Here is a 27,614-nt window from a genome sequence, read left to right as displayed (position 1 = left end):
ACAACTTAGGACACTACCATCGTTGGGCATATTTAACCCATTTCTGTCACCCCATGGGGAGTGAGACATCTTTGGGGACATCAGATTTCACAAATGCAATTAGTCCTGAAGATGGTCTCACATACCTAGCAGAATAGAGACCAAAACTTCCAGTTCCACTACTCTTCAGTAATTTTCTTACCTTTAGTACAAATACTACAGCTCATGAATATGTTCGTCTGATTGTTCTTTGAGAGTGGAGTCGACATACATTTGTCTCATACGTGATTTTTGTAATAACATTGACAAACTACACACTGAACATGTGTCCGGTTCATTTCTCTGTATCCCTACTAATGTATGTTATTCTGCAATATACATAAAGTGAACGCAATAGACTTATTTTTGTATGCCCGTTTTTTATTCATTTTGTTACCCATGATTGAATTTGTTTATCCAATTTAATTGATTGTATATTTCCATGCCGATACACTTGAATGCGTCTAAATCTGATGGTTTGAATCAAAGAGTCTTGTTGGCCATTGACTTTGAAGATATTCGGGTGGCAACTGAGGAAATGCAGGGAAATGGTAAGATTGGCACACTGTCGACTTTTACAAAATCTAGAAGAGTAGGTTATTGAAGGTTCTGCAAAACGTGTTCCAAGATATAGAAACGAAAAGGTCTTTGCATTCAGAGTTTTACAGGGAAATTATAACATCCTGAAAGGACCCTTGAATTGTGTGAGATATAGCCAGATTTTCTTTCGGAACGTGGATATTACAATTTTAACAGTAACCCCAGAATAAATGCAACCCTCCCAAATGGGCTTTGTTACTGGGTGCAGAGCGTGATAACATGCATAACCTTTCTGACATACTATGTAGCAGGTACATAATGTCAACGATCAAAATATCGCCCTGATTCCTGATGCCAAAAAGATGTTCGACTATGTGGCGTGGAAGTACTTATTTCGTACCCTGGGACATGTTAGAAGTTGGGTCAGGATTTGTGGGGAAGGTGCATCAGTTGTACGAGGAGCCAGAAGCAAAGATTAATTGTGTGGGCATTTTGTCAGACTGTCTATTTTTCTTTGAACCCATTTCTGCAGCGCAGCTGTCAGAGCATGTGATGGGGATTCTTACTGTGGCTGGTCTACATGCAGATGAAGAGCTCCACTCACCACCAAACCTGGCTTAATCTCTTCTGAACTTAAGGATTGTTATCACCAACTTCTCATCCTTATCGGGGAATAGAGTGAATGGGATATAAGCGAGATATTTCCCCTACCATTAACACCAGAGAGGTGTCCATGGGGCCTTAACGCTTTCGATGGGCCACCAGGTACCTGGTGCAGGTGAATCAAAGTTAGAAAGACATGGTTCACGAGAATGTGAAATTTGCCGCTTTGAAAAAGCCCCCGCCGAGTTTCCTCTGGGTCTTTTAATTTGGGGACAGTTGTACATGATTAATATGAACTGAGATTATTATATTTTTTGCATTCTGGTGTTGATTATGTCCAGGTCCTAGTATGAAAAACTGGTTCAGCACATAAAAGATACATATGGAAGAGGAAGAGGTAAATATTCAAAGTGTTGAAGTTACACCCAGCAACTGTGTTTGGTGGCCTCTGCCTGCCATGTATGTGGTCTCACTACCTATCACTGGCCCGTCAAGTCCAAGTTCTTCCATACTACACTCAGGTGTGGTTGCCCATTGTGAATACAGATTTTTCAGTGGTGGAAGTAGAGCATCATGTACACTGACAAAAGAAATACAGATGGGGCTTTTAATCCCGACATCTACTCTACACTGAATGCATGGAGAGTTGTACAGACTGCTTAGCGTACATCCACATCTCTCTGAAGTGCCACTGTGGGGGAATGCTATTAAAATTGGAGGCAATGCCATATTTTTGTCCAACTTGGAGAAAGCAGGTATCAAAAGAGAGCAAGACCTATTGTCTGCAGACCTGCATGTTGAATAGGAGTTATAGGACTCCCAGAACTGGTATTTCTTCAAATTAAGAAACAACAATGTATAGGTGAATCTTTCACCATATATAATGACAAACACTGTTGCAGTTTCAAAACCCCTTTTTATTGTCCTTATTTATTCATCTTCAATGCTCTAAAGCATATAATTATCTTTGTGTCTTCATTTTAGTTCAGACCAATTCAATGTGGTGTAAACACATAGCCAAATGTGGGACAACACAGTTTTTAACTATCATGGTCTGCATATATGTTTCAGTTGCTTACCTTCCGAGTCTCACACACTGAGAATGATTGTACAAGCTCTATAGCATTGAAGATGGATAAATGAGGACAACACAAAGGTTCTGACACTGCAATAGTGTGCGCACTTGTATATGGTGAAAGATTCACCAATATATGGTAGTTTCATAATTTCCTCCAGCGGCTCACAGGTATTAAGGCCACCCAGTAAACATTTTAAACTAGCATAGTAATTGGAATCCTCATATTTTTTGGTTACTTCCAAGTGCCCCACTGTTTAAAAGTGATCCTGCCCCCTGTGCCGCGGTAGTTACCCCAATGGCCATACCTTAGAACTTGTGTGTAAGGAGAAAAGAGGGATACCCCTAATTGTTAATCCTAAATCAGGGTAATTGAACTTGGGTGAAAAGAGCAAAGATTTAGGAAACAGTAATTATGTCCTAATTACAGCAAACATAGCCAGCATGACTCTTGAAAGCATGACTAATCATAAAAGCTATTTTTATAACAATTCTTTAATAGTTTTAAATCAAGAAAAAAATTCATTTTTTAGTCTTACATATATACATGAAAATAATCACGGTTGTTTCATTGCTATATACAAAATGGTATTAAACCATAGATGACATGAATAATCTCCAAAAAATAAGCAATGCAGAAAAGACACAGTGTAAATAACAATGTTTGCAATATTTTACACAATTTGTCAAATGTGTCAATGATATGGCCTTAGGATATTTCCACAATCCTACGCGCGTTTCGGCATGTGCCTTCGTCAGGGGGCCATACAATATGTTCACCAGTGCCTAAATGAGATACAAAAAGCTATCAAGAGCATGCTAAATTGATCAGAGGACAAAATCAAAAACACGACTGTTTGAGGCCCATACAAAACATAACGTATGTGGCATTTTAAATAAAATCGTTTAAAATCACTAGTCAACTTTTCAAATCCTACAATTTCTTAAAGTGAACTAAATGATTTAACACCTTAAAAACCATCACCAAAAGTGGGTTCGTAGAAAATACCGTTATTATTCTAACTAAAAAAGAAGAAAGGACATACAAGTGTAGCTTATGGCCTTTCCAAAGGGGAACAGATGAAATAAAGAGTAAGTGGATGGATATGAAAAAAAGAGAGTAAGGGAATGGATGTGAAAAAAGGGGATTGGCTTCGCATGACAAATTGAATCAGGTAGGTAGAAGGAGTGCTAGAGAAGATGGGGTGCAGGAATACACTGAACTGACCAGATTATAGCCGTACCTGTTGAATAGTGGTATATCAAAAGTCTAGTTGATGGTTGAAAAAATTCACAACGAGGGAATGTACAATGAATAGACTGTGAGGTGAGTTGGTGATGGTTTTTAAGGTGTTAAATCATTTAGTTCACTTTAAGAAATTGTAAGATTTGAAAAGTTGACTAGTGATTTTAAACGATTTTATTTAAAATGCCACATACGTTATGTTTTGTATGGGCCTCAAACAGTCGTGTTTTTGATTTTGTCCTCTGATCGATTTAGCATGCTCTTGATATTTTTTTGTATCTCATTTAGGCACTGGTGAACATATTGTATGGCCCCCTGACGAAGGCACATGCCGAAACGCGCGTAGGATTGTGGAAATATCCTAAGGCCATATCACTGACACATTTGACAAATTGTGTAAAATATTGCAAACATTGTTATTTACACTGTGTCTTTTCTGAATTGCTTATTTTTTGGAGATTATTCAGGACATCTATGGTTTAATACCATTTTGTATATAGCAATTAAACAACCGTGATTATTTTCATGTATATATGTAAGACTAAAAAATGAATTTTTTTCTTGATTTAAAACTATTAAAGAATTGTTATAAAAATAGCTTTTATGATTAGTCATGCTTTCAAGAGTCATGCTGGCTATGTTTGCTGTAATTCGGACATAATTACTGTTTCCTAAACCTTTGCTCTTTTCACCCATACCTTAGAACTTGCAACGGGTTTAGAGGAGTGTTTCTCAGTTTCTACAGGATTTTATTTTATTTGTTATTATCTACCATTACCCAGAGACCGAAATGGGAAACACACATATAAGGTTTACACAGAGGGAACCACTGTCTTTGTGGGACGCTCGTACCACTCTGATTGGGGGCAAGGGTGGGGGGGGGGGGGGAGGGTGGTATGGTTGTTCGGGCAGCTTAAATCCACACTTGTTTCTGTGTCCTCCTAGTCACTGCCTATTTATGACTTCCTATCGGTACGCCACTGTACTATGTTAAGATCTCCTTTCCATGTCCTTCCCTCCGCCGCCTTCCTAGAGAACCAGCTGACCATTTTATGAGAAATTGCACGCACTGCTTGCACTGTAAGAATTATTGCATTAATCTGCAAAAGTGTTGTGTAGAGGGCGAATGCATGTGTCACACAAAAAATGGTTCCATTTTGAAGTAAAGGTGTGTTTTAACTGTCCGATTACGCCTTTAATGAAAATTTGGTGTTCCTCTTTTCATGCCAAGTTAGAATTCAAAAACTGGTCTATGGTTTATGAACACGTCATACAAACTGCTAAAAAATTAAATTAAAATTAAATACTGAGGAATAACCCCACTATTTCCCAGGGAAGTAGAAACGTGCTCAGTCTCAGGCTTATGCAGCTTATTTACTTCAACTTTGTATCCTAATATAGAGATGCTCAAGGCAGCAGTAGGACTAGAGAGCCCTTGCAAAAAGGTGCTTAACCATTCCATGCTGCATCAAGCCAGCCTGGCATTTGTAGGAACTCCTTTTTTGCCCCCATCACTTCTGTAAAAAAAACAAATGGCAATAAAATGAAAATTTTACTGCTCCAATTTTTAAGTACATCAACTGAAAACCACATGATATAAAGACCGTTCTAAAGAACCAATGAAATATTCAATGCTTTAGGGTCTGACACAATAAAGAGTAGCTGTTGTACTCATTTCCTTTTGTCTTCTCTCACTATTCATAACCTTTTATTTCCTGACATTCAACACTTACCCATCCTTGCCTGCTTCTTCAAATCTGGTTAAGTTGTATTTCCCACATTACAGTAATTTATAACTTCATACTTTGTCCCTTGCTTGCCAGTCACCTGTCCCTCGGTTGTCTTAGCTCATCTTCCCCTTTCTCATAATGAGAGTTGCACACAATCACTAGTTGTAAAGCACAAATATAATAGTGCAAGCAGATTTCTTTATTATTTGCAACTAATAATTAGAAAGTATTATAGGACTGTAGGAAGCGGACTCTTTATATAGTATACCAAAAAGAGGTATACTGTGCAGAGTCCAGGTATCCCTTATAAGTGGATAGGGGCTTGCTCTAGCAATCCCAAGGTGGGTAGTGTGGTCGAGCAGCCATAGGCTTAGCAGAGAGGAGTGTTAGACTTTTGCAATATACACACAGAGTCAATAAATGATGCACACGACTCAACATGGAGATCCACACCAATTTATAAAAATAAATCTTATCTTTATATAACTTTTGGCGCCAAGATAAGCAAAAATACGTTTCACGTTATAAAGTATTTAAGGTATTGCCAATTGAGGACACAAGTGTACAGTTTTGGGAATGAGATCTGGGACTGGGGACCTGGTTAGCAGGAATCAAGTGCACATTGAATCAAAATCGCATCAAATGCCAGACAAAAAACGAGGGTGACAATGTCAAAAAGGGACACTTTCCTACAATGACCATAAAGTTACAAAATTATAACCAGGAAGACACAAAAATCGAATTCGAAATATGAGCTCAATCAATACGAATACTTAAACGAAAAGTCACTCTCCTTTCATCAGCCTCGGAATTAAAGATTGTGTATTTTTCCCGCTCCATTCACTGTCAATTGAAATTCACAAAAAGATGCATGCACTGGGTGACAAAGCCAATTTGCTACATTAACAACCTAACAGCACATTTATGTAGAAACATTTAAAGTTTTAAAGAATTCTAGGCTATGTACTTGAACAAAAAGAATACAAATGGTTAAAACCCCACGACTCAAGAACGTTCATCCAATGGAGGCTGAGATCTAGCTTTGAAAGCAGCCTCCTTGTCCTCCAAAATCTTGAGAATTTACAATTGTTCAAGTCAGCCCTGAGGAGATTACATGAAAAATGGTAGGAGAAAACACACAGTTTACCACTGAAAGCTAAAGTAGTAGACATCAATCAGGGTTCCGGATGTCCCATAGCACAGAAACGGTGTTTGTCGAGGTGGCGGAGGCCATTCGAGAGTGTTTGGACACTGGCGGGAGGGCTGCTTTAATTTTGCTTGACCTCTCGGCAGCATTTGATATGGTCCCGCACTCACTACTTCTGTCACGTCTGGCCAAGATTGGTTTGTCGGGCACTGTGTGGGGCTGGTTTCGATCCTTCCTGGAAGGGCTGTTGGAGCAGATATGGATTCCACCGTCCTCTTCTTCCCCTCAGCCAGTAACAACAGGAGTCCCTCTGGGATCCTCCCTTAGTCCCCTTCTTTTTAATATGTATGTTACTCCTCTGATACATTTGGCGGAGGAGTTGGGGGCTAAGGTGTTGGCCTATGCTGACGACACCCAGCTGCTTTTTACCTGTGACAAAGATGCGGATTCTGTACTTTTGGTTCAACATTGCCTATCGTCTATCTTTAAATGGCTGGCGGAGGCACAGCTTTAGTGCAATGAATAAAAGTCAGAGATTCTGCTATTTGGTAAATTTCCCCTCAATTTTAGAGAGCAGCTTTGGCCTCCTGAGTTCCCACTACCTACCTCATCAGGAAAGCCAGCTAAAAACTTAAGGTTTCTTCGAAGAAGGTCTTTCCTTCTCAATACACATCAAGAAGCTGTCCGGCTGTTGCTTCGGCCTGCTTAAAACCCTTAGAACATTTTTTCCTATCCTGCCTCCGGCGGCAAGGAAAACGGTCACCTGTGAGTTGATCTTGTCTCGGCTGGATTACGCCAATGCCCTTTATGCTGGTATATCGAGCTATCTGCTGAAGAAGCTACAGGTGGTGCAGAACACCGCAGCCAGACTCCTACTGGGTCTGTCGGCTAGGGACAGTGTGCATCAACAGTTGCGCTCTCTCCACTGGCTTCCTATGGTGGATAGAGTGAAATTTAAACTTTTGACTTTGGCCCACTGTGCCCTTCACGGGTGTGGCCCTCTTTACTTGCAGAGGCGTTTTTCCTTCTATGTTCCTGCGTGCTCCCTGCGTTCTTCGTTTCTATGCTATGCCCAGGTCCTACGTTTTAAGTGTCAGAGGATAGGGGGCAAGAAGAAATTGAAAAACACATTTATTCACCTGAAGCCCACTGCATTTATCCTGTTTGGTTTCGCGCCGGGACACTCATGAGTAGCCGTGAGCGTTATAAATTTATATAACATAACATCTGTCATACAACATGGTCTTGCACACACATGCAAAATTATCTTAACAGACACACTGAGCATATTGCGAAAAGTTATGACATGAATAATGGATCAGGCTAGAAAAGTGGGCCATACTGGGAACGTGGCCAAACATTAATCCTGAACAAATCGGTGAGGCTGCTCCTGCCATATTATTGGCGATAACCAAATGGGATACAGAAAAGAAGTGTAAGGAAAGGCCGCCCCATCCAGTCGTACAATGCCAATGTAGCATTTCAGAAGACAATGCACATGAACAGGGACTGACTTCAATTCTTGCATACTAAGGAGGAAAGAAATCTCAGGTGGTCCTAGATCCGGGAACAGACACTGGCATTTAAATAGGTTCCAATGGGACAGTTTAGTATAGACAGAATTTTCAGCTAACAGTAACTGAAACAATACCTGCAAAAACAGCTCAACACATGTGTTTAGGTGAAAAAATCTAGATAAAGGACTTACTCACCTAAACCACTGAATATGGGTGTGAGGCATAGATTCCAAAATGTAATCCCATCTTGAGGCCCATCGAATGCTCTTTTCCTCCTGAAAACAAAAGATGTCATCAAGTACAAGGTTGTGTCAGATCTTATGGACTGTCAAATACGCCAACTGGTTTTGATACAATCCCTTACAAGCAACCCCATCCATTTTAACCATTCAAAGCAAAAAAACAACAACAAAAAAACTTGTCGAGTCTTCAAGGATTCTCTTCAAATTAGATATGGGAACTCACAGAATACTGAGCCTATGAAAGTTTAAAAGGAAGAGACACCCAGGTAGACTCTACCTGGTTGACACCGCTATACTAACCTGAAGAGATCACAGATCTCATCCTTTATGATTTGAGGCAATAAATGCAAGTAAAAAAAACATTGGTAAAACAGTGAATTCTCCACAAAATACTGCCTCCAAAAACCTCGATTAAGACAGCATAGCTTTCATCACTTAACATCTGCAGTCACATATGAGATGGCAATAGATTCTCACCAACCCGCTATTTGTACAAAATGAAGTGAATAAACACAGTATTATTTATGCATAAGAGTGGGCTCTCATGGACCTCACTCTCTGGGCCGAACAATCCCTGGCACTCATGCCCTCTGCCACTCAGGTTGACAGTGCCATGAAGTTGCTCCAGCAGGCATTCCATGTGATGCTTAAATAGAGAATGGATGCAAAACGAAGGTAGAAAACTATCACCAAAAGTAGTCTGTCTGGGTCTACTTACAGTAAATAGAGAAAGGAGCACTCTGTAACCTTTGGAGCATGGGGGATTAAGGAGCAACAATTATTGGGTTCTGCTTGCGGGTCAGACTCATAACTATATGTATATGCAAAATCTTTGAAGTCACTTAGCAGAGAACAGTCACTGAACAGAGTCGTAGCTCTCACAGTTAAGATTTTATTACGGTTAGTTCATTCAAAAATAGAGTTCAGCGCTAATTAAAAATAATTCAAATTCCACAGACGTATAAATGTGAAAAACAAATATATATATAACAGAGCAGTAACGATGTGAATGATGTAGGTAAATACCTGGTTGAGTAGTCACTGAGAACAAAGTGTTTCAGCTCTGCTACAGTGCTCATCAAAGGGTGAGAGAGTTACCAGAGAAGACACTATATTGTATTGAAGTATTTACTTAGTTCTTACTACCTCAATGTGGGGCACTGAAAAGCTTCCCTAAATGAGCAGCAAGTTACACCAAGGAGGGTGAATGATTGCAAAGATGTTGTCTTACTTGTTTTAATCGTATGTAGGAAGTGTTTAAATGTCGTGCATGATGACACTGGGTGTGGTTATCGTGCTTTGGGATGCAGCACTTAGAAGTGTGCTGGATGAAGAAGTGTGAGAAAGAAGGGCAGTTAGCTTTGAGCAGCTCAACAGGTCCCTTTATGGTATTTCCTATGATCACAGTCTACTTTGCTTCTTACTGCACTGGGTTGTCCAACCTGATATTATGTTTACAGCTATTGGTTATGAGCAGGCTTGGTTGGAGAGAGGAAGGGTGAAGTAGACCTGCTGGGATTGGCTTTGGTGATAAGCTGGTTTATTGGCTGGTAAAGTTCTGGGTGATAGATAAGACCCATAGCATATATATCTTATGTGAGGGAAAGATGATTCAACTACAGGTGGCCACTGAGTGTTATGGTATTAGAACTAGTGTGGGGCAGAAGGATTATATATGAATTGCCAGCACTCTATAATGCCCAGGCTAATCCCAAGTAAGTCCTTCTTGGCTTATATGGATATAGAACATAGTGTGCTGGTTTGGTTATTCCATATCTGTGAGCTGTAAACTGTAGCTTGAACTTGAAGGCGTGATTAACTTCCTGGTTTCAGTTCCAGAGTTGTGGGATAATGTAATTATCTTGGAAATAACTGTTTTCAGCTGCTATAAGAAACATATGTTCAGGGATGCTTCGAATCTTGGCTGGTAGTAATTTCCAGAGCATGGTGGCTTGCTCTGAGAAAGCAGTGCCCTCGATGGCTTTCTTATGGCAAGGTGGTATGATGATCTATGGTGCATGGCTGGAGCAGCATGGCTTGTTCGGTCTGTATTGCTTGAATTTACCTTGTCAATTTAGCAGTCCATTTCCCGGTGGGGGGGGGGGGGGGGGGTCTGGCGGGTTCTGTGAACAATGCAGAGTGCCTTGAACACTGCCCTTCTACAGTGCTTAATTTGATCCGGTGGGGCTCACTGGCCATCGTTTGTGGGGACCACCACTTATTTTCCCCCATCAGACGTTTCTTAAGAGCAAGAGCGGGAAAAAGAAACAGACAGGAAAGGAGGCAGAAGAGAAAGTTGGAAAAAAACTTCACCAAGGGAGAAAGCAGGAATCTGCATGAGAGAGATAAAGGGACGAGGAGCGTCTGACAGTGGATTGAATAGGCGCGAGATGGATACAGCCTTGGTATTCAGTGTGATGACGTTTAATAGTGCCAGCTGCTCACTTCTAGGCACCAGCACTCATTTGTTAAACTAAGTACTGCCCTTCTAGCAATAGGTAGCCGGTGGAGTGACTGCAGGATTGGAGTCATGTGTTCTCTTGGGTGTGGGAGGAGGAGTTCTCTTGTGGTAGCACTGTACATTAGTTGTATTTCGTGAATTATGAACTTGGGTGTGTCAAGGTATAGGCTATTTGCATAGTCAAGCTTGGAGATCTCAAGAATGGGGAATGGCTTGTAGCTTTTGTTCGTATCCGAGGTATGGGAAGATGTAAAGTAGCGTTTTAACTGTGTAGAAGGCGCTCTTTGCGACATTGTTGACATGCAGTATCAAGGTTATGTCTGAATCCTGGACCTACACGTAAACAATACCACTGCACACCATAGTGCATGCACATGAGACCAAAATTGGGACGATTTAGTTACATACATTAAACCACTTTCATTTCACACACCTGTTTCAATGGCATGCCATTCACAGGACTGGCAAAGATGACATAATTTGATGCAATGTTTTGGATATGTAGTGATGATGAAACTATGCTGTCAACAGCACTATATTAACCACCACTGGTTGTGAAGCAATGCAATTTGCATTACCACTAGACCACACATTGTTCATCATCAGCTACCGGGATAGCACCAGTTGTACTGTAATGTGAGCAGCGCAAATACCAATTAAGTTAAAAAAAAATAATAATTAAAAAAGTATGTCTGAATCCATGGTTACCCCCTAGATTTACGACTACTCTTGATGTTGGAGGGGCCTTGAGTTCCTGGGTCATATGGCAGTAGCTTGGATCTTTAGATTGTCCGCAGTTTCCGTCTTTGCGATCTTCTGCTTTAGGTAGTTAATCATCATTCATTTCTTTATGCCCCGAAGGCAGTCAAGTTCTGAGCTGTACAGGTTATCCAAGCCTTGTTGAATAATAGAGGAGATATGATGTACCCCTGAGGGACACCACAGTGTTGGGTGTAAGGAGCTCATGTGAAAGGTGGTAGATAACTACACTTTGTCTCCGTGGTAAGAACCAATCCGTTTCACATATTCCGAAATTATGGAGTCTTTGTAGTAGCTTGTGGTGATGGACAGTGTCAAATGCAGTTGATAAATCCAGAAGTAATAGGGTAGCCACTCTGTTCTTATCCAATGAAAGTCTGAGGTTATCCCAGATGGATATGGTGCTCTTTCAAATACTTTAAATAAGAACGGTTCATTTGGTATAGGCCTATAGTTTGCTGGGTAAGATTGGTCATGGTTCTTTTTTCTGAGGAGTGGTCTAACGAAGGAGGTTTTCATGGGAATGGTAATTAACCTAGTTTGAGGGACTTGAGTAAGCATCTAGCTAACTCCCTGCAAAGGATATCTTTGGAGATTTTTGGAGGTTTCAAGTCTGAAGGTGTGCTTGTTGGTATCTTGAGATGATAATGTTGAGGAATTTTTTTTCCTGAAAGTATGTAGCGGAGGGGGATTGCTTTAGTCTTTTCTATGTTGACTGGGTCTGGTGTAGGGGTGGCGTTTGTGTGCTTTGGCACTCTGGATTGCGGAATTCTGATAGAATCTTGTGGAGTAACTTGGAAAAGCACTCTGCTTCAATTATGTGTGTTGAGCGCTGTTGTCTTTCTGTGGCTCTGATGTTTCTTCTATACGCTCTGATGGAGTGATTTTGTCTTTTTCACCTCTCGATTTTCTCCACTCGTTTCCAGTATGGGGATTTGGGTTTTCAATTCTTTGATGTTGTCCATAATCCATGTTGTGTTCTTTGTGGTTAACCCTGAATGTGGTCTTTACTGGCTTATGTTTGTCCATGGCAGTGGAGATCCTGTGGTAGTAGGTGTGTACGTCTTGAGGTTGCATATTTACTGGGGTTCTTTCGAGACACGAGCCGAGTCTGTCTAGTTTGTTCCATTGTCCGTATGAGCATTTGTTGTTGGTTTTTGGTGTCTGCAGATTGTTGTTGATGACAGATGTGTTGATATTTGAAAGTGATGTTTTTTTTTTTTTAGACAAACTTTATTGGCATTTAATATCAATCCGTGTCATTACCAATCGTGATACAAATAGATTCTGGCCATAACTAATGGCAATATATCCCAGGACCCATTCCGTGGCCCCGTTCAATCGGAGTCCATTGTTCCCTCGTCTCCTCCCGTTACCCAGATAGGGAATGTTGCATGATCCTCATTGTCTCCCCCAGCCAAACCAATCGATTAACTAGCCCCCCCCTCCCCCACTGCTGTCTTCATATTTGAAAGTAATGATGTTGTGGTTGCTCCAACTGCTGGGGAGTTCTCTGTAACTGTGGCTTGTCCCAAGGGGACAACTATGATATATATCAGAGTAAGATGAACCAGAAACAGTTTGATGGAGAGGTTGAAGGCCACAAGGTTTGCTATATTTTTGTTTAAGTTTGTTTGGTTCAGATGAGTTTTGGTAACTGTTAAAGCGATTTCGGTTTGTGACTCTTGCGTTGAACAGCATTTTAATGGTGTTCCTTCCCTCTTAATTTATTCGTGCGCTGAAGGGGGATGTGTGGTATATTATGGGAGGAGGAACAGGGTCACAAGGGTTTTTGATGTGCGAGGATTGGGGGTTCATTTGGTTTAGCTTCAGGTGGAGGGAAGGTTGGGTTAAAAGAAATTGAGGTTTGAGAGATGTGTAAGTGGGATTTTTGAGGAAAGTAGCATTGCTGTAGGTGGTGCGTTTGGTGGATTCAATGGTGTGTGGAGGGTTCTGGGAAAATCTGCTATCAGGAAACCTAATGATCATATGCTCACACCTTCTGATGATTTTTAGTTTCCTGCAGCCAAGTGACATTGTCACTTGTTTGGGTTGAGGTTTGCAGTTAGTTTGTTGTTTTTGACAGTGTGTGGCGTAGGGGTTGTGGTTAATGTTGAAAAAAGTTGTCAGGGTGGTTTCAGTAGTAATTTATGGCACCTTGTGGATGTATATAAAAGGGTGTGCATTTAACGTATATAGTCTTTTAGGGGGTAGTGGTAGTTATAGACTGTGTAAATGAGAAGTTTCTTACCATACGTTTTAAAGGTGAAGATGCAGAGTTTCTAGCCCTAGGCCCTAACAGGCCACCCAGGCAGCAGCCTTAACCTGGAAGCCCTAAACCCTCCTTTAAAAACACACAAGTGATCAGGGGAACAGGGCCAATGGGAACCCTAGTCCTAAGAACAACAGGAGGCCAAACCCTAAGCAATAGAAACCTCAGCTATGGAAGTCAATAAGGAATAAAGCTCTACAAGCAGTAATCCTAGCCCTGTAAGAGAATCAGGAATAAATTCCTAACCCCTATAACCAATAAACACACAAGCTTTGGAAGACAGTAGGAGGCCAAGCCATAAACTCTACAACCACAAGATACCCTAGCCATAGGAATCAATACGAAATCAAGCCTAAATCCATACAACCAATAGAAACCCTAGCCCTAGAAGGCAATAGGGAGCAAAGCCCTAAAACCAAGAGAAACACTAGCTTGCTGAACCAACGGGAGGCCCAGCCATAAACCCTACAAACAAAAGAAACCCTTACCCTAGGGGCAAATAGGAAACCAAGCCATATTGCGCCTGTATTATGCATTTAATGTCCAATGTAAGTATTCCATTACCAATATAGCCTTCTTTCAAGGATTGTATTTTAAAAAGAAAGGGCACAATCTTTCACTATCAAATGATAACCTTTTCCTAAGCTTTCAACTGTCTAGTAAAGTATGAAAAAGCCATAAGAAACAATTAGCAAATATTGCATTATAAAATGAAACACCATAGTTGCGTAATAACTACTACAGAACCACTATAAAGACAGTGAAAGACTGAACAATGTCAAACATTGCATTTATAATTTTGTTGTTTTAAAAAACAGAACAATTAAAATGGCGACATGCATTGTGAGGATTGTGACAAGAAAGAGTATGAATTGGAGTAAAAGAAATTACTGTAAAGTAGTCATGCCAAAGCAATTTCTTTCAGAAATATTTTCCAGTAACCGGGTAAAACTATTTTCGTGCAACAGAAAAGTTACTTGTACGCAAGAAACAATAGTAATTCAGTAGGAGGGCATGCTTGTTAAAGTAAATCATGTATTTGCAATTTTGCTTTTACATTAAATAAAGAAATGTACTTACTTGAAACTTCACGCTGTAGGTAAAAGGAATTTTTATCTTTCCCTCCAACTTGTTCTTAATACTCATGGGAGGTCCAGAGCAATCCGGATTGGAAGCATCGGTATGTCTAAAACTGTAGAAAAATAAAAAAACATTTTAAATAAAGGAGTTTTATATAATGTAGGAAAATATGCTTCCACCTGCAAATCTGTACGTCACATTAACCAAGCATTGGCTAAGAAATAGACTATAATAAGTTAGTACTTTCTCCAACAAATACAATTTACTAATGTTGCTTTCCAATAACAATTGTTTAGGGTTGTCCTTGGATTCCCAACGTTAAGATGTCTTCTCCTGAAGATTATCTGAGTCCATAAAATGGAGTTCAAGTAAGAATATAGGTGGGTGAAAGATGGACACCCACAATTAGTGACAGTTCAAATGTGAAGCACTTGTGTTTCTGGGGAATGCCGATTTCTCAATAGTTGTAGGTGTAGAAAACTGTCAGAATTTTTGATTCTTCGATGAGGACTAACCAAACAGAACTGAATGAAAATGTAGGATGGGCACAGGAAGACCTAACAAAATAAAGGACAGCAATGACTCCAATACGATAGAACAAGCAGCTCCATAAAAACCTAGGTAGATGAAAAAGGTAACAACAATTGCAGATTCTCAGTAAGTGGTAACATGAACAAATAGGGTTAAGTTTAATTTGAAGGCAAGTCAGAAGATGAAGGCCCAGGAGGAACTTGAAGAGGTATTAATAGAAGGAAAGATGATGAACATTAAAGATGAAGACATGGGGAACAGAAGCAGTCAACTCTGGGTCGGCCTTTTGCCTGTGATTGTATGAGGAATGAAGTGGTCTGCAAATGAATGCTGGGAATGAGGTCATTTGCACCTCACAGGCCTTCATCCCTTTGTTCCAAAATTCTAAAGTGAAATCCCGCCTCATCAATGTCTGTTTAGTAAAACCTTTTAAAATTTTTTATTTGCAGTGTACATGGAGTGTGAAAGAAGTGGGACGGAGGTGCAGGTAATCGGCAACAGGCAGAACTTAAACTCTCAGTGTGAGTTCCCTCAAACAAACAGGCATGTTCTTCAAGCTATTAAAAACTGCGCATTAAGAATAACCTCAACCTTGAAGCAGCAAGAAGGTTGCCACACTCTCCATGTCAATCTTATTATAGGGGAATAAATGTATAAATAATATTACATTATTAGAATCTGCTTTGCATAAGTCCTGTTTTAAAAAAGCATTTATAAAATACTTTTGTGATGTACCAAGATGTACGGGCTTTCTCACCTGCGAGGGCCTATGCCTCATCTTCATCTTGCCACTTGTAAGCAAAGAAAGTTATATTCTTTTTAGCTCAGCAGAGACATTTTAAGGTCTCTGGCTGTTTTTAATGAGAAAGAGGGGCACCTGTTTCAGCTTCTATTATCAGTAGTTTTGATTTCTATCGTGTGTGACTCCTTCCTTTGCTTGTATGAAGAAATATATAAAAGTAATTTAATTTTGACATGGTTACCATCATATGCTCAAAACCATTGCGAGGGTAAAGCTACACTGGTTTGATTTGTGATTTCCAACTTCCTTGCTTTTAGCACTTCAAGCCGGCTGAGTTTGATTTTTATTTGACAGGGGGATAGCACTATCGAACAGATCACTCAATAGAGCTTGAGTAATATAAGAAATGACATCACAAAGCACTAGGAAAGGCAGTTTTTGAGTGTGGGGTGTAGTAAGCGGATAGAGAAACAAAAATAGCTAAGAAGTCCAAAAGACCATCTGTGCTCTTCCGTAGCACACTCTTCCGCTGTATGTAGAAAATAAAATCCCCACTATCTCAGTTATGATAAAATAACCAATTAGGCAAAAAAAACAAAGTACTATACTTTTGCTTGGGACGTCTGAACATCTCAGGGTCACGTCACAAACTAACAATCCTCAGTGGCACCAGTATGAATAAACATTGACAAAGCCAATAGTTTTGGTGTTGCTGAGTCAAAATGTGCAGTCAAACATGACCAATATATACATAAAGAAGAAGTTCCTAACACAAACGACAGGCATGACAGACAACAGAAAGCCAATCTACCATATCCCACTGAACTGCACAGGAGAATTGTTGCTGGTTGCTCTGCAGTTACTCCCAACATTCATTTAAGAGAATTAGTGTCAAAAGATAATTGGAGAGAGAAACAAATGTAACTATTGGCCTAGAAGCAGAGTTGTGTGTATTCTCTACCAATGATAAAACTGTATTCTATGTCAGGAACAAAGGATCAGATTATTCTTTCCAACTTCACTTTATTCTCCCAACAGCAGCAAACTATTATAATAATACAAAAATCTCTCTCTCCCAAGAGACCTCGAGATAACTGTATTCCAAAAGACATCAAGCAGTAGTAGTCAAGACAGTCTATTAATCCACTAGCTCCATGACCTTTGTCCTCTTTCTTCGCTGCTCCCTCAGCCAGATAAGTGTACTCTATGCCCATACTGACAGTTGTACTAAGTGTATGAAATTCACATTGCAATGGACTGTATGGTATTGTACAAAATAGCACTTTGGCTTTGTGGGTGTCCGCTTTAATCCACTGATTGCCAGATACTTACCAGTAATTGGAGCGGTCACGGCTCGACGGGTGGTCACTCAATCGGAGTGGGCAGTCACTTGTGGCCTCTCGTCTAAGGAGATGCAGCGCTTTGCAGTGAGACGACTGCATCATTTCAAGTCTGCTCCATTCTCCGTGGACAATGCACATCATTATACCCTTCTGTAGGCAGTAATTGATTCATTGAACCTACAGACATGCCAGAAGCTGGATTTGTCATTAGTAGGGGTTTCACTGCCTGATCTGCCCCACAAGAACACCTGTTGGGCAGGAACCCCCTGAGGGATAAGAATTTACACTCGTGGGCTCGGCTTCCCTCCCAAGTAAACAGGGTGTAAGTGTCCTGGCCCTCAGGCCCTGCCCCTTTAAGTTCTGCAAAAGCATTCAATCACTATTAACTCTATAAAGCAGATTGTCAGTCATTAATTCCTGGTGAAGAGGAGGAAGTATTTCCTCGGGAAGACAATCTGATGGGCATCATAAATGCATCAGTGCAAAGGCCCTTCACCAGTACCCTGGAGCCTGTCCAGAAGCAAAAGACTGTTGGCAGCTGTCAATCTGAACTCCTCACCTGGAGAGAAGATCCGGGTTCCCATGCGGGACGCTCAAAATCCCAGAGGCAGGAGGTCCGGAGTATCAATGTAAAGGCCAAGAGAAAAAGGGAGCATCCAGAAGGGGCGGATGGCTCAGAAGGGCTCGAGCAGGCTTTCCTAAATAGGTCAAAAGCTGCAAACATAGGGAAAAGGGGTCTTCCGACCCAAATACTACCACCCAAGGACCAAGGGGCAGTGCCTTTACCAGATCTAGCCACAGATGACATCTTTGATGAGAAGGATTTCCATAACGGAGACTCTGATGGGGACTATAATGCTGGGAGGCTAGTGACAGCATATGGAACCATCTGACACGCTGGACCTGGAAGACATATTTCACCCTAGGACACCTGCCCATAAAGTGGCCAAGTACGTGGGGTCCGCCTGATAAAACCACTCTAAACAAAGAGGTCCATAACCGCCTGAGGGCGGAGTGCCCCAGACCAACAATAGTGGGTAAAGTGGCTGCCAATCCAGGGATAGAGGACAGAATGACCAACTGCCTTGCCATATTTGTAAAAGATCCGAAAAAAAGGATAAATACATATAGGCGGTCCTCCTGCTAGAACAAATTACTGGACATCGTGGGACCATTCAAAAACATATTGGACATGGCTGAGAAGGCAAAATCATTGGGATCGGTTATACAAACAAAGGTCCTATCAAGCTGGGCAAAATGTGCCATTATACTTTTGGTAAACACTAATTTCAGGTGCAGGGGTTTTGGGGTTGTGTGGGGAAGGGGTGGCGGGATTGGCACAATCCAAAACACAGGCAGAGGGAAATCTCCCAGAATGCTTGGGTACTACAAATGGTCTTGGGATTCCGAAGCAGTCAATAAAGAGGTTAAATCCACATCTGCAGATAACTATATATCTCCTACAGGATATGAGTATTTAATAGTCAATGGGGAGAAGTCACAACTTCAATCAACTTCACAACTAACCTTGTTTGGCTTCATGATCGATCTGGTCCATGAGGTTCTGAAACAGCAGAACAAGATGAACAACATCATGAAGGAGCTGAGGTAGACACTTGGCAAACCCAAGATCTCTCTGCGACATCTAGCCCGCCTAGTGGGGCCCTTTTCCACATCAATACAGATGATTTCCAACGTCTGTTGCACCATCGGGCTGTACAGAGACTCAAAGCCACCACCTGAGACGAGGACTGACCTATTCACAACTTATAGACCCATCTCAAGAAGCCAACACTATCCTCTGGGGGCTTCAACACATGAGGCAAGGAACAGGAGACTGATAGTTGTATCGACCACAGACCTCCCCATAGAGTAGGAGATCAGAACCTGGGCTGGGGATCCAGATGTGGAACTTCAGCTGGAGACCAGACTCTGAGGTAGGGGGGCAGATTCCTTCCCTCAGGAGTGGAGCTGGGAGACACATTATGCTTTCCCTCCATTCACAATGATCAGCAGGGTGGCAGACCAAGTAAGGAGACAAAGCAACCATGATTTTCATTATTCTGATTTAGAGTTCTTAAGTGTGGTTCCCAGTTCTGATGGAATTTTCTTGATATTTTCTAATTCCTCTCTCCCCCTTCTTCCAAACATCCAACTATTTTGTTTATCTCAACATCTTGTGGAAGAGGGTTTCCTGACACTCATAGTGTGGAGGACTACAGGAGATGGTCTCTCCCAGGCCTTTCTCGACAGGCTGAATCCCTTATCAGAAATGCCTGGGCAGGCAACACGGTCAGACAGTGCAGAACAGCATGAAGGAGACGGTGCCTGGAACAGGTTTGGATCCTGTGGGGAACGAAACTGTTCATATCCTAAATTTCCTTTTGGAACTGACAGCTCAAGGAAGACCCAACAGGCCGGTAGACTTGTTTAGATCAGCTAAACTGGCACGACACATTCCAATTGACGGGATAGGTTTGTCTTAACATCTAATCTATAAAGACCAAGTTTCAGTAATAGAAGATGCTTGTTGATTTCTTTTAAGGTCAGTAAAGTCCAGAACTCGAACAGGGGAAAGCAGATGGACACTGTAAAAACCTTAGCACATTTTAAGGACATGTCATTTTCAAAAGCCTACGAAACTAAACAGTTTAGTTTAAAAAGGAATGCACCCCACCCTCTACTTGGTTGTCCTAAAAACAAATCAAGTGTCCTCGTGTACGTAGGATGCATTGCCTCGACTTGTGCTGCATCTTTAACGAGAGGCAAACCGGGACAGTGCACCTTACTATATACAATGTGCTGCCCCTAGGGCAGACAAACTTGTAAAGTTAGTGAAAGGTTGAGCGGCTGTTTGAAGCAGACACAGTCTTCCAGAGAGTAGGAAGCAACTGGCCTGCACATCAAAAGGAGGTAAAGAGATGCACCTGCAGACGAGTGCAGTGAAGGACTACCCCTCCTGCAGTGGGTCTCTGGAAGAGTGGGGGAATCCACGGACTCCCTTTTACCTCTATCAGAGGGCACCATGGGGGGGGGGGGGCCTCCTTGTGGCGCACAGTCACTGCGCCTCCTCATGGTCTCATTACCTATGCACCCACATCCATATTGGGGCACAGAGGGAAAGTGTTTATTTTATTAGCATGGGGACACATACCCTTAAAATTGTGCTAGACTTTGTAGTATTACAGAAGGGGCAGCAGATGCTTCTGCGCCCCCTCATCTAATACTACAATGCACCATGCGCAAAAACAAAAAATGTCATGCCCATTGTGCCAGAATACACACAAGGAGGGCTAGGATGAGATTTAAGAACCTGTGTGGGTGAACTCCCCACGCGTAATTTCTATCACAAAAAGAACCCACGGGTCCAGGGGTAGAGTCTGAGGGGCAAGTGGACTTTGTCAACCATGTTCTGGAGGGGGATCCCTTTTAAGGACGGTTCTCCTCACATACCAGAGGTGTCATGCTTCATCATAGGGGTAACCTCCCACCATCAAGAACCTAGTCAAGACGCGGGCTACAAACCCCTCGCTGCGAGGGAGGAGCACAGGGATGTTTTATATTTTAAAGGAGGGTCATTCTAAAACCCTATGTGAGCGGGGTGTGCTGAAAGTGAGGTGCAGTGCTAGAGTGAAAGTGGTTAAAACTGGCTACAAGGTTAGCTGTATGGCAAGCTTTATTCAGCTACCTAGTGAAAGGATTAAAAACAAATAGCTGGTAATGCAGCTGCCGACATTCGAGACAACTTTATTAGAGTACGATCAACGTGTTTCGGCCTTTGGACCTATCAGAGTATGGTGCCCATCATCAGGATCAACAATTAGCTACTCCATAGGTGTGAAAAATAACAAAAACAACGGTGTATTATACTGAACCAGTTGTCCTGTAGTTCAGTAGATTCACGGGTGAAACCCACAGAGGTTAGAAAGTTCGACGCACCCGTCCTGGGCTATTAGCCAAAAGTACATACGCCAACTCAATCACTCAACGAGAGCGTGGAAGCAGGATCGTATGTCCGTCTGACAGCAACAGGGGCACCATATGTAATATAGTTGAAGTGCTTATAAGTACACGGTAGAAGGTCCCAATTACATGAGTACATTTAAATATCAAGAAGCAAAACATGCAAAAAAACTACGGTATAAAGTGTTTTAGAAAAAAAGCTACAATTGCCACTGTTGAATTTGTCATGGTGTGGAACAGCGCAGCAAAAAACAAATGACAGAAGATAGTTCTACAGTTTGAGTACTCACCTTTTTGGGTCTAGCTTAGCAGCAACCAATCTAGCTCCAAGGGCTTCATTTTCCACCACATGGTAATATATATTGATTTCAACATGGTTGAAGATGTAAAAGGTATCTTTGTCATTGAATTCAGACTACAATAGAACAAACAATCATTGTTAAGGAAACGAATAAGAAGCAGGCATGACATTTTGAGACTGATTTCCAGGTTTCATTCATTTATTTCTATAAATTATGTATGTATACCTGGGGGCTTTGGAGACACATTAAAATGAACTGGAAGCAGAAAGCGGCCACATTAAAAAAAAAAACATAATCAATGGTTAAATAAGGATTATGTTACTTACCATGGAAGTATCTGTTCTGGGCATGTGGAGCTGTAGCTTCACATGCTTTGCATACTCCTGCCATCTAGTGTTTGGTCCAGATGTGTGCAAGCTGTTTATTTTCGAAGAAGTCTTTTCCAGTCACGGGGTAAGGTGACTCCTCCTTTCGGTGATATTGTGCATGGACATCGACTCCATTGTTAGATAGGGTGAAAATGGAGTAAGTAAGTGAAAATAGAGCTGTCCATGCGTATGTAACGTAAATTATGAGAACTACAACGCCTACAGGTGCCAGGGGAGGTGGGAGGGCACATGTGAATAAACAGCTCAACATGCCAAGAACAGATGCTTACACAGTAAGTAAGATAATCTGTTTGAGGCATGTGTGCTGTAGATACAAATGCTTTGTATAGACTATAGAGCAGTATTCTCCCAAAGCAGTAGCTAACCGGTAGGTGTTGCAACTATTTGAAAAAGTGTCTTTAGCACTGCTTTCCCCACGTTGGCTTGTTGACGTGCTAACACATCCACACAATAGTGTTTAGTAAATGTGTGTGGTGTGGACCATGTTGCTGCCTTACAAATGTCAGCTATGGGAATTTTATCGAGAAAGGCTATAGATGCTCCTATTTTACAAGTGGAATGCGCACTAGAAGGTATAGATAAAGTTCTTTTAGCTTTACCATAGCAAGTTTGAATGCATTTAACAATCCATCTTGAAATACCAGATTTAGGGATAGGATTGCTTTTATGAGGTGTAGCAAATGCAAGAAACAGTTGCTTTGTGTTACGAAAATTCTTTGTTCTTTCAATATAGTATAATGACGCACTTCTGACATCAAGTGTGTGAAGAGCCCTTTCTGCTACTGAATCAGGCTGAGGAAAAAACACAGGTAACAACGGATTGCTTAGTATGAAAAGCAGAAACCCCTTTTGGAAGGAATTTTGGGTTGGTGCGAAGAACTACTCAGTCTTTATGAAGCTGAAAGAAGGGTTCTTCTAAGGTTAATGCCTGTAACTCACCAAATCTCCTTAATGAAGTGATGATGGGAATGAAGAAGTCAACCTTCCATGATAGAAACTGTAACAGACAATTGTGTAATGGCTCAAAAGGTGGACCCATGAGTCTTGTAAGCACAAGGATCAAATTCCAAACAGATGCAGGAGGTACTCTGGGTGGCATTACTCTTTTCAGGCCCTCAATAAGGGATTTAATTACTGGACCCTTGAACAAAGATAAATGCTGTCCGTTTTGCAAATATGCGGCTACTGCTGCAAAGTGCAATCACATGGATGTAAAGGCTGGACCAGCTCGCTGTAGATGCAAAAAGGTAACAAATAATATTTTGAATAGAGGCATCTAGCGGATCAATATTGGGGTTGTTGCAATATACAACAAATCTTTTTCATTTTGCCTCTATAAGAATAGTCACACAATCTGGCGGCAAATTTAAGTATCCAATCTCTATGACTTCACTAGCCAAATCGCTAGCTTGAGCTCCTTGGGGTTTGGGTGTCCAATTTCTCCATGGTTCTGAGTGAAAAGGTTGGAACTGAGATGCAGCTTTTGATGTGGAACCACTGATAGTGCCAAGAATGTGGTGAACCACGGTTGAAGGGCCCATGTGGGAGCCACCAAAATCAGTGTGAGCGATGTCTGCCTGAGCGTCCGAACCAGAAACGGAAGGAGAGGCAGAAAAGCATAGGCAAATATCCCTGACCAATTCATCTGTAGGGCATTGCTAGAGGGTGTGGGAACCCGGAGGCGAAGTTTGGGCATTTCGAGTTAACCACTGTGTCGAACAGATCAATTTGTGGGAATCCCCATTCTTGAAAGTATGGAAGGAGAATATGGGGATGAAGTTCCCACTCGTGTATTTGTTTCTGCATGCTGCGGAGGAGGTCGGCAATTTGATTGTTCACTCCTGGGAGGTGCTCTGCCAGAAGATGGATTCTGTGATGGAGTGCCCAATGCCAAATGGTCTGAGAGAGGCGGAATTGTTGCGGAAAGTGTCGTCCCCCCCCCCCTCCTTTCGTACATATACAAGGCTGTGATATTGTCCGTGCGGACGAAGACATATTTCCCTATGAGGTTGAGACTGAAAAGCCTTCAATGCTAGAAACACAGCAAGAAGTTCTAGATAGTTGATGTGGAGACTTTTGTGCTTGTTGTCCCACTGACCCTGAATTGTCAAGTTCTGTAGATGGGCACTCCAACCTGTGAGAGACGAGTCTGCTGTTCGCATGATTTGTGGAACAGGGGCGATGAAGGGCTGCCCCCTTTTTTTTTTTTTACAATTCGCTTTATTGCAGTAAAGAAAAACAAAATACAGCAATGACACCAGCCGTCTACATTTTCAGTAGTACAATAAAATAATGACATAGCCTCTTTAGAAACATTATTAAATGTCATAGGCATTCTCTCCTGTTTGCTATCTTCTCAGCCGCGCTTTCTGCTTCTCTGCTCAAACAGCTTCCTATTCATCCCTTCCCATCAGTGTGCACAGCATTCCCCTTTTTTCATTCCAACGTCCCCATGTTCTCGACCATTTATGCGTACATCCCCTCCCTTCATAAACCACCTTATCTGCTTGCATACAACAATTCATGTCATATTCCCAGTCTTGGAATGTCAGTGCTAAGGGTGCTTTCCACTTTTTTTGTTCTATTACATTTGGCTAAAATAAATCCAAGGGCAACCTATATTTTGTCAGCTGTAGAGTTTGTTGATTCCCATATATTTAATAAGCACTACTTTGGCGAAGTCTCCATATCTTTCTCACATGTCTGACTCATAGTTGTTGCTACCGCTTTCCAGTAAGGTTGGAGACCTGGGCATTCCCATTTTAGGTGGAAAAGGGTACCCTCTAGCCCACACCCTCTCGGATAGTTCGGTGACTTAGTCCTCAGTCGTGCTTGAGCAATAAATTAGACGCAGGACTTTCAATTGCACTAACTTAAATCGAGCATGTATAGCCACCTTTCTAGGGGATGCCAGTGCCGCCTCATCATCTAGCTGCCTCAGATCTACCCCCCTTTATCCCTGAGGTGCAACCATGGGTCTTGTAAGTTGTTCATGATTTTCCGTTAGGTCAGAGAGACAGCCTGCCTGTGCATAAAGCCATCTAGCAACCTGTCGTTCAATGGTGCCACCTCTGGGACCGTCCCTATCGGTAACGCTGCCCCCGAGGCAAGTCCGATTTGATGGTATCTGTAAGACTCTGAAGGAGCCAGTTGATATTCCCTGCTAAGGTCCTCAAAAGCTTTCACTGCTCCCTCTGCCCAGAGATTCCTAACCTGAGAGATACCCGTTAGGTCCCATTTCTTGAAACCTTGGTATTTGGCCAGTAGGCCCAGTTGGGCTGCTTCCCAGAGTGGGGCCGCTCGAGTGATTCTGCCACACCACCCCAATTTCGCCATTGCGGAATACCACAGTTTCAGCATGGTTGCTGTCGGAAAGGGGCAGGCTTCTGTAATTCTTTCCCCACAAAGTGCTCTGAAAACCCCCTGCCTCCATATTTTGACGGTCCAATTTGTAAGCTGGATCATAGAGTGGAAAGAAGGGTCATCCTTTTGATAAGTTTTGAGTGTTCCACTTCTCCAGAGAGCGATGGGTGCAGCTGTCTACCAACACTAGATCTGTTAACTGACCCTGTGACTGATTCCACTGATGTGCTAAGCATTCTTGTAGGGGACACATGTGTAATCTTGCATGAGGCACTATTGCAATGCATGATGCCATCATTCCTAGCAGATGCATGAAAGTCCTGACTGCGAAGTATTGGTTGGACTGAAACTGTAGTAACAAAGTTTGAATATTTCGAATTTTGGATGCATTTGGGAGAGGCTAGAGCGGTGTGAGTGTTTAGAGTCGCTCCCAGATAGGACTGCATTTGGGAAGGCTGAAGAGGGGACTTTTACGTATTGACCTTACAACCTAATATTGGTGGAGTAGGTCTTATGTAGTCCGAGTGTGTTATAAACACTTTTGGTGTATGCTGGCTTTGACAAGCCAATCATCTAGGTATGGGAAGACATGAATCTGTTGTCTTCTGATACGAGCTGCCACTACTGCTAGACATTTGTAAAAACTCTGGGAGCAGTAGTTCCTCTGAATGGGAGTACTTTGAACTGATAGTATTTTCCTGCTATCACAAATCTGAGATATTTGTGATGTTCTGTGTGAACCGGAATATGAAAGTAAGCATCTTAAGTCTAAGGACAAAAAAATTGCCTTGCTGTAGAAGTGGAAGCACTTGTTGAAGCATAACCAAATGGAAATGTTCTGACAGTATGTACAGGTTTAACATTCTTAGGTCTAAAATTGGTCTCAAGGAGCCGTCTTTTTTTGGGATTAGAAAGTACAGAGAGTAAACCCCTGAATCTTGGTACTGTAATGGAACTGGTTCTATGGCTCCCTTTGTTAAAAGAGCTTGTACCTCTTATTTGAGAAGCTGCAGGTGCTCCGACGAGGGTTCGTGAGTGCAAGGTGGAATATTGGGAGGACTCCTGGTAAGCTCCAGGCAATAACCAGGCAGCACCCATTTGTCTGATGTTATCAATTTCCAAATGGGGAGAAATTGGAGAATTCTTCCCCTGACAGGTGTTAAATGATGGGGGGAAATGTAGGCAAGTCACTGTTTATTTGGGGAAGGGGAGTTACACGTTGGCATGCTTTTACCCCTACCTTTTGAATAGTTTCCTCTGTATCCTCCTATATAGAAAACTCTTGTGTGTTTGATTTACAAGAGGAAGCATTAGGTCTGAGGAAGTACTTTTGAACCCTCCTCTATAAAATGAGCGGCAAAAGGAGCCTCTGTTTGATGGGGACTGAAGCGCTCCCATAGACTTCGCCATGTCTGTGTCTTTGTTCATTTTTTCTAGGGTCACATCTACTTGAGGCCCAAAAACCGTGATGATTAAAAGGGGTATTCAGAATAGACTGCTGAACGTCTGGTTTAAAACCTGATATTTTAAGTCAGGCATGTCACGAGCATTAGAGACTACTAGCGAGTCTAAAGGCAACTATACCTTAAAAAATGGGATCAGATGGTGGAGGTTTGTATTTTTTGTCAACCTCAAGCTACATTATCATCTGGAGGTGATGGCTTCGCAGGATATAAATCCAGCTCATTATCCATGGGTGGATCAATATCATAGTCTGGCAATTGACTATTGTCATCATCGTCGTCAGTCATAATCGTCGTCATCCCCCCCTTCCCCTATATCAGTCTGTGTATGTAGAGACCCCTGGGGTAATATGTGTAAAGGATCTGACCTGGCAATGGTGAAGATGGTGGAGGGGATTGAGGATTAGGGTAAATAGGGCTTGTAGCCATGTCCTTTTTCTTGAGGAATTTTATAGCTAGTGTCCTCTGAGCTAACTTTCCTTTTGGAAGGTGTTTTTGCCCAAATATGTCCAGTATCTGGACTGATGTAAATTTTCTTCTGCTTAGGGTCTAGCTTTTCCTTCATAAGTTCTAGGATGGGTTATGGAGACTTTCGAAGGACATCTTTCGAGTTTTGCGCCGAAGGTTTCGGTGCTGAAGACAGCTTTTCTTGACTGAGTGCCGAGCTGAAAGGCTTGACTGGTTGTTTCGGTGCCAGGCCTGAGGGCGGGGCATTGGAAACATGGTCTCGGTGCCGACCATAGCCCAAAGGCAGAGGTGGTACCAAAGCCTTTTGTTTGGTCAAAGAGAGTTTGGGAGGTAAAGGGGGTTTAGTAGTCACGGTACCCT

The 27,614-nt window shown here is 41.9% G+C and overlaps 1 protein-coding gene across 1 annotated transcript in view; it reads right to left on the bottom strand.

Annotated features, from left to right (window-relative positions):
- The window catches only part of TM9SF2 (transmembrane 9 superfamily member 2), a 262,110-nt gene that overhangs the window by 153,170 nt on the left and 81,326 nt on the right, over positions 1 to 27,614 (bottom strand). Inside the window, exons 6-8 of the mRNA XM_085622258.1 lie at positions 21,560 to 21,684; positions 14,691 to 14,802; positions 8,072 to 8,151 (exon numbers count right to left, since the gene is read on the bottom strand). Coding sequence (XP_085478384.1) covers positions 8,072 to 8,151; positions 14,691 to 14,802; positions 21,560 to 21,684 — 317 coding nt within the window. The remainder of the gene's footprint in view (positions 1 to 8,071; positions 8,152 to 14,690; positions 14,803 to 21,559; positions 21,685 to 27,614) is intronic.

The sequence above is a fragment of the Triturus cristatus genome, chromosome 8, assembly GCF_964204655.1.
Source record: "Triturus cristatus chromosome 8, aTriCri1.1, whole genome shotgun sequence".
NCBI lineage: Eukaryota > Metazoa > Chordata > Amphibia > Caudata > Salamandridae > Triturus > Triturus cristatus.
The sequence above is the reverse complement of the archived record's forward strand: the minus strand, read 5'-3'. Positions and strand labels throughout refer to the sequence as shown.